This window comes from Helianthus annuus, chromosome 17 (assembly GCF_002127325.2).
Source record: "Helianthus annuus cultivar XRQ/B chromosome 17, HanXRQr2.0-SUNRISE, whole genome shotgun sequence".
Lineage (NCBI taxonomy): Eukaryota > Viridiplantae > Streptophyta > Magnoliopsida > Asterales > Asteraceae > Helianthus > Helianthus annuus.
This window is the reverse complement of record NC_035449.2, coordinates 177,819,335-177,827,744: the sequence shown is the minus strand read 5'-3', so window position 1 is coordinate 177,827,744 and position 8,410 is coordinate 177,819,335. Positions and strand designations below refer to the sequence as shown.

The 8,410-nt window shown below is 39.5% G+C and overlaps 1 protein-coding gene across 1 annotated transcript; it reads right to left on the bottom strand.

Annotated features, from left to right (window-relative positions):
• Nucleotides 1-1,152: 1,152 nt before the first annotated feature.
• Nucleotides 1,153-2,178, bottom strand: LOC110925264 (putative F-box protein At5g55150). Its single transcript, XM_022169225.1, has one exon. The coding sequence runs from the start codon at nt 2,176-2,178 to the stop codon at nt 1,153-1,155; it is 1,026 nt and encodes a 341-aa protein (XP_022024917.1).
• Between the last annotated feature and the right edge of the window lie 6,232 nt (nt 2,179-8,410).

The window sequence follows — 8,410 nt, the reverse complement described above, 5'->3', positions numbered from 1 at the left end:
AAATATGCTGGTGACCGGACAATGTCAAGTAACACTCATGTATGCTAAATAACAACTATAATGTGTTAAAGTTTTATGAAACACAAATGTTCTCTACGATGTATATCGCTTTGGATTCTGATGTAATCTCATAAACCTTATTCTCTCATGAGATTCCGCTGTGACACATGAATCAGCAGGATGTGGTTGAAATGTTGGCATCGTCGGTACTCAACTCGCGTCCGTTAGCCGGGTAGTTTAATGTCTTAATACCACAACAATCTTTCTCTGCACCCTACAAACGAAAACAATATTTGTCATTTTCTAAACTAAATGGCACCATGTTCTATGCTGTTGGTCAATAGCATGGAGGACGCTTGATGGACTCGAACCTTTGGCATCTTCTAATGTTCACCTCACATGTCTAGAGATGCCAAAATCTCCTTCATGCTTATAACAACATCCGCCTGCAAATGAGAAAAAACACGTTAATTATCTAAATTTGAAGATAATATTTAACAAAATTACATTATTTTTTTAATAAATCCTTAAAACTTAGTATTTCATTAATTATATGTATTCAATATTGTTACATTTACATATATGCAGAATGTAAAGGTTATAATAAGCTAAACTACAAGAGTACGTTTTGTAAATTAGGAACGGTCCCCTGAACAGAACATACTTATCACTAATCTATGCATCCAAGAAAACCATTTCATTTGCACGAGTTACAAAACCCTTCATCTTCTTAAATTTTCTTTCTTTTTTTTTTCTCTTCAAGAAGCCATGACAGCTAGCGTTTTGCTAGTTTTTTACTTTTTCAATGAATTTTTGTGGTTAGGAATAAAAAAGCTAGCTCTAAATAAACTTGTCTGATTTTCATTAAGTAAAATAAAATAAAATTTCAAAACTAGATTTAAAGTTATTGTAACCATTCAGGTGTTTATAAAATTTCTACTTTGTCATTAGAAAAAAACTTAATTGTCTGCATGTATATGCAAATGAATAAATAAATAAATAGTGTTTGGATTCAACAATTTAACTCATCGATAGCATAATTGTAACCCATAATCGTAAGTAAACATTGTTATGCTATTTCTTCACCAAACAAACATCTTACGATATGCTTATACAAGTAACCTAGTAGACATTATTTGCACCCTTAAACAACTACTTAATTCCCTTAATTTTAGGAAGGGTGCTTGTTTGAAGCCATAAAGGAGGACTAGACCGGAAAACCGACTCTTGTGACTCGAAGAGGGTTTCAATTCTACCGTTAAACATATGATATATTCCGACATCTCCTCCACCGCCCTCCGGTAGACCATGGTATGGTTCATAAAGATCATCGGTGAAGTAAATACAATCCGGCTTCACACCTTCACCACCATCGATAGCAAACGATGAATTGAACCCTATAAAGACTGCTTTGCCCCCCAAACTCGCGATTTTCGACCACTTTCCATCGTCTAACCCAAATACAAAACATTGAAACCTGCTAGTCCTATACGGTCCATAACGCCCATACTCATCATCATGTTTCTTGAAATAGTAACGTTCACGCGTAACCATTAGCAAACTGTCACACCCCCACTCGAGTAAATATGCCCAGGGAACACACGAGCACCCGAACTCTTCTCCTGGGAACGTTGTCACTCGAGACAATGCTTTAGGACACAAAACATCGTTAGTTACGTCACATTCGTAGATTGCTCCCATCGTGGCCACTACATAGAGCCGTTTTCGCGCTCCATGATACGAGATATCGAACAGATGTCCTTCCCAACCTTTGATTCGAGTCCACGAAACATCTCCGGGCTGGCAAAACCCGATAATTCTCCCCCAAACGATGATAACACGAAACGAGGGGTCTGATGACAAAGGGTTTGGTGATGTAAACACAACTTTTCTCATGCTAAACAAGTAGTACATCCATTCATCTTGATCAAAGTATAATTCCTCAATCATATACAGCCTTGGGAGATCGACTTGAGCACGAGTAAGCGGGTTAACAAGCTTGGTATAAAACTCTTGTTCCCCGGTTGTTAGCAGCCACCCGTGAGTAGATACACATCGCTGTCGTTGCGCCTCTGGTAGAGGCAGCTTACGCATGGTACCGCCGTTGGATAGAAGAAGGAACCTACGCAGTTCGTGTTCATCGTCTTCGTCTGTGTTGGATTCTGCAAGCATCAACATGGGCAACCGAGAAGGGAGATGTTGAATGGAGTGTTTGGTTGTGGTGGCGGAAGAAGACTTCCATTAAGTGCAAACACAAAGAAAGTTGACAGAATCTTCATAGAAATCTAACTTTCCGGAGATGTTGTTGAGAATCTCCGGCAGAAGGTCCGACCAAGTGGTCATTGTACAACAAAAGTCAGAAACGGTTGGAGTGTACGTAATCTATTGGTTGTTGAGTTATTAAGAGATAACGTTAATACATGTGTTTTGTACATTACGACGTATCTGGTCTGGATATTGGGTTAGATGCAGAAAGGTATATATGTTAAATCGAACCATTCACGTTGCAAAGTGGGCCCAAACACTCTTATCCGTACCTTGAATATCCAAGCTTTCTGTGTTGTCGGAACTTGGAACATTTTAACTGGATGCACCTAGCTAGTATATATCAACATCAATGTTTATGTACATACTTGATCATATCATAAACAAGTTTGAGTTTGAGCTTATATTGAAACTCATTTAACAAACAAACTTGAATCCTAAATACACGTATTAAGCTTATCTAGCCTTGCAAACATAAACAAGTGTAATCTATTGCTTTTGGTGATAAAATAAATGTAAGAACACTTTATTTACAAGAAAGTTCAAAAGAATAATTTTTGTAGAATATGTTTACAAGTTGTAAACAACTAAAATTTTCAAAAAAGAAGTTTATTAAGAAATAAACACACTTTAAGGGGTAACTAAGTCTACTAAACATGTTACCAAGTTACTACGAGTTTTTGTGAAAGTTCATGTTCATATTGTTATATACATTGTATAGTTTTTGCACTTGGGAAGTGTAATTTGATTATTGATTGTTGGGTTGATTTTTAAAAATAAAATGATATGCTTTAATAGCATGGACACCTCCGTTTTTAGGGGAAACTATGGCGAAATTTTCTAAAAATATAAACACTTAGAAATTATTTTCTAACAAGTGTTTACAAATATGTTTTAAACTTTGTTTTTTCAAAATAAACTTCGCCATAGGTTTTGTTACAAAAATACAAAATGTCAGAGGATGGTTTTCGTAAATAAAAATGGTAAATATATATTTAGAATATATATTTTATAATAAGACGCTTGTGTGAATATTTGTAGGAATTGTGAACTTGTTATATTATTTTAGGGTAAAATAATATATCTTAACAAAATACCATGGGAATTACAACTCCAAAACAATACCAAAAATCTCACGGAAGAAATATTTAAGTTACACACTTAATATTGTGAAGCCAAACGATAAAACGTAACTTACGTAATATTCCGGAAAACACTCGTACAACTATCATTTTTGGTAAATATTATTTTGGGAAACAAAAGAAGTGAAAATATATTATTTTGGGAAAAATATATATATTTTGGGAATACATTATTTTTGACAAATAAATTATATATATTTTAAGTGAGACTTAAAAATATATTATTTCGAAACTACAATATACATGTATAAATACCCTCATCCTTGGGAAGGAAATACGGAATTAAAATACTTGAGAAGTATTAATACAAAAATATTGGTTAAACAATTATTCCAAAACCAAATATAATTATTTTAACTAATAATAATAACTTGGAATAATATTCGGAAACGCAACTCAAAACATTAAACTCTAAGCCAAGGCACGGCCCGTTCGTGTAATAGACGTTAGTACACTGTAGGTAGTCGTGGTTAGCTGTGGAGATTTGAGTTGACGATACAGAAGACGCACTACTGGGAGTTCATGCTCCCCCTTTTCTTTTAACTGTTTTCAGTTTCATACTTCGGGGGTGAAATACATGTTACGATTATTATAGACACTTTATACATGGTATGGTTAGCTAAGGAGGGTTACTTCTAGATCATGTGAGTGGTTGGTATAGCACTTAATGCAATTAATCCTCGTCGTAGGACCGAGGGACATGAGTGATAGATCTATTCGGGTGTAGCGAGCCCCACTCCTGAGTCCGCTGAGTGGACCATGAGGTGACTATGTCTTATTGACGAAATCTGCTAGGTTTGAGTCTTCCTGCATCACTTCACACATACCATTGGCTTTGCAACCCAGTGGTGATCTCTTTTTCCTTATTGCTACATACCAGGGACTTACATACAAACTTACAACATTTCAAAGGTTTATACATACACACAAACGAACACATGAACTCGCTCAACTTTTGTTGATGCTTTTCAAACTACATGTATTTCAGGGAATTTGTAAAGTGGATCTGGCGGGCGTTGGAAGTTTTTATGATGCGTTAAGAATAAAGATGTCATCCATGGATCTGGCGGGCGTTGGAAGTTTTTATGATTGAATGCAATGATATTAACAAAGTCACACCATAATCACGCTTCCGCAAAAGTCAGGGTGTAACAGATATCAAATTGGTATAGTTACCTGTAAGACTGAATCTAGGGAATTTTGATACAGGAGTATATTCTGAGGTGGGACACGCCAATAAGTTTAAGTCCTTAAAACACTAATCCGTATCTCGAATCAATTGAACTTTGTGTGAAAATTTAAGTGGATCAATATACTGACAATCTAAGTGAATCGTTTAGAACTTAAAGTGTTTAAAGCTCAACGGTACTAGTGATTTGTCATAAACTGATAGGATCCTCTGACACGAACTCAAACAAAAATATTGTCTGTACATATGTATGTAAATATTTCTTTACTGCTTTATGTTTCAGAAAAATACAAAAAGATTTTGATTCTGCTTTATTTTCGACAACCAATGTCTGAGAGCTGAGTTTCAAAATCTAAGTATGTTGATTGTGTTTCTGAAAATAAAAACAAGTTCATTAATTTGAAACTAGTAGTTTTAAAATCAAAAACAGTTTGTGTTATCTCCAAGGTCATTAATTTAGACTTGGATGATTAACTGTGAGGGATTTGGATTCTTAAATTGTTAAAATCTGTTGTAAAGAGCTAGATTTCGATTTTGGATAATTTATACTGCCAAATCTATGAAGATTGTTGATAGGGGGAGAGAATCAAGTAATCCTGGATATATTCATATTATTATATTTTAGAGCCAGGATCTTGATTAAAAGTTTTTAAGGCCAGGTCACGATTCCTGGACAATCGGAAAATGCTTTCACTGTCGAAATATTTTAGCTTATGCTGAGAGAGAGCCAGGATCTTCAATCCTGGATGTTCAAAACATTTTTTTACTTATAAATGTTTGAGAATTGTAGGTGTTGTACCAGATTACGATCCCGATAGTCGAGTCTAAGGGGGAGTCTGAAGACGAGCTCAGCACAAGGGAGAGCGTGCATTCAAGGAGCCAGATAACTATCCTGGAGGAGCTTGTAACCGGAAAGCCAGGTGTCGATCCCAAAAGCACGGAAGCTTGACGAAAGGGGGAGCCTGAAGGAAGAGTCTACCGAAAGGGGGAGCTGAAGCTGAAGACAGATCCACGGGGATTCTGTTCGAGCAAGAGGGAGTCTGTGTTTGCTGAAGACAACAAACCTTCAAGAAGACTCAGAGAGAGAAAGACAAGACACTACGAGATTGACTGCGGCAATATCCAAGGGGGAGTCTGTTAGTGCATTTATGTCTATCGCCTGTTCGGGCACATGTTTGCAAAATGGGTAGGATCACCACATGCAAAGCAGACTCGAGCATTGATCGCGGGTGCTTGAGCTACATGTTGGCCTTGCGGGGCTGGGAGTTGAGCTTGATGAGCAGTGGCAGGAGCTGCGGTGTTACGGGGACCATAGCGACAGTTGGTAGTGAAATGACCGAACAGATTGCAGTAGGCGTAGAAACGACAGGCAAGACCCACCAGATGATGATACGAGCATGCCGGGCAGAGCGGGTGGGGACCTGTGTAAGCACGCTTTGCTGGCGGCCCTTGAGTAACTGGTGCTGATCGGTGGTGAGACTGCTGCTGAGCCGGTACGGCTTGCAGAGGAGCAGCAGTGGTAGTGACAGCACAGTTCTTGTTGCTGGATCTACTGTTGTTGTGCTTCTTCTTGCGGCGTGATGACTTGGATGGTTGAGCAGTGGCGGTTTCGGCGGTCGATGCAGTGGTGGCTTGATGCAGAGACTTGGAGGGCTTATCCCAGAAACCAGCTTTTACTCGCTTGTCGTTGATCTCGGCGGCAAGCAAGTAAGTCTCTTCAATTGATGAGGTTTTCGCGGCGTGAACAAAATCGGCAACACAATCGGGTAGAGCTCGAATGTACTTCTTGATGGCCATGTCTGACGTCTTAACTTGATCGGGACAGATGATGATGAGCTGTTTAAAGCGAGCAGTCAAGGCTACGTTGTCTCCATCCTTCTGCTTAATGTTCCAAAACTCGTCCTCCAGCTTTTGGCGTTCATGGGGAGGGCAGAATTCGTCCATCATAATGGCTTTCAGCTCTTTCCAAGTCAGCTCATAAGCTGCATCATTTCCGCGTTTGTTTCGCTCGGCCGTCCACCAGTCTAGAGCTCGGGACTGGAAGACGCCGGTTGCGTTTAGGGTACGGAGATTTTCTGGACAGCCGCTTTGGCGCAGAGTGACTTCGATGGAATCAAACCATTGAAACATAGCTGTTGGGCCATCGGGGCATGGCACTGAGCGAAACAGATTGTCCAGAAGTTTCCATAACAACTATCATTACTATTCAATTTATATAATACGTCCCATACCGTACCTCAAATAGCAAACAAATTATTACAGATAACATCTAGTCAAATATTCTGTTCCGACAACTCAGATTTAAATATAAATACAACAATTGTTTATCTGCTTCTAGAGACCCATAATTTGACCACTACAGACAACTATTTGTTGGGCTCTAGAGCTTTATTCTAGCCTCACTTTCCTAGCAGATAAGCATCTTAAACACCTGTCACATACGTTAAAATAAAGTCAATACATAAAATGTGAAGGTGAGCATACAAGTTTGATAATAGCATAATAGAGTTCGAAATAGTTTACGCATAACCAGCATGTACACAGAGGAAAGCGAAGCATGTTAATTATCGACATGGATCTATCGAAACCAATGACTGCGAGTTGACTGCCCGAGGCAGTTCGCAATACATGATTACCACCGTAATCCATGCAAGTAATTGTCCTTAACAACCCCCGTGTGAACGGGTGCTGAGTCCAAACTATAGTACTATCATCGTTAAGGCAGGTAGACAACATTCCACGTGTAAACATAACAACAAGCATTCATTTAGTCACGTAATACATGCGGTAACAGTTAGCGTTTGAAGTAATTGAGTAGTGTGTTCGATCGTGATTTAGAATAAGTAACGTATGTAACACCCAAAAGTGCTAAAGCAAAAAGGGTTCGAGTATACTCACAGCGTTTGATGGATTGAAGGGAGCACTTGAGAGTAGGGTTAGCCTGAATAGTTCGATAGTATAATGATAAGCAACGCGTAAAACGGAAAACAAGTGTTGGAGGGTCAGACAGCTGGTCGATCGGACGGTAGTCCGATCGGACGGCTGACCGTTCGGTTTGCAGCCCGTTCGGACAGCTGTCCGGTCGGTCGGTGGGCCGATCGGATGGCTGTTCGAGTGGATTGTTTCTTCCTTTGAGAAGGATGTGTTTGTGTATGATGGTTTGACTTTTGAAGTTTTTGTTATAGCATTTGAAAACATTGAAATATCTTTACCCTTCAGGTCGGTCGATCGGACGGTCGTTCGATCAGCCGGCAACCCGATCGGTTAGGTACCTCAGTAAAAACAAGTTCTCAGCAGGGTGTCACCTGATCGGACGGCTGTTCAATCGGGTGGCACTCCTAGTGCATTGAACATGTTGAAAATCGACTAAGTGTTGAAGTATAGTATCTAATGATCCGAAGAGTAACCCGATCGGACGGTAGTCCGATCGAATAGTAGTTCGTTCAATACTAGACTTCAATGAATTGTTCAAGTGTGGGACAATGTGCTAGCCGATCGGCTGGCCTGGTCGATCGGCTGACTGTCCGATCGGCTGGCTGTCCGTTCGGACAGCAGTCCGATCGGTCAGCATCCTGACCTGGTCGGCCTGTTCGTCTAACACTTGGCTGTGCTGGTTTGTTTGTCGTTATATCGAGGTATTTTGACAATGAGTCGAACCACAGAACCCTCGTTCTTATTTGTTTCTCTTGCTCGGACAGGAATCACCCAAATCCGGCTGGTGAACCGTTCGGAACGGAGTTCAACGTTTAACCCGAAATCAGTGAACCTCGTGGATAGAATCCGGATCTTGAGTCATGCAACCACCGGAATGATT

Bases quoted from the DNA above. Each gene is read 5' to 3' on its own strand.
- LOC110925264 (XM_022169225.1), bottom strand. From the start codon at position 2,178: ATGTTGATGCTTGCAGAATCCAACACAGACGAAGACGATGAACACGAA.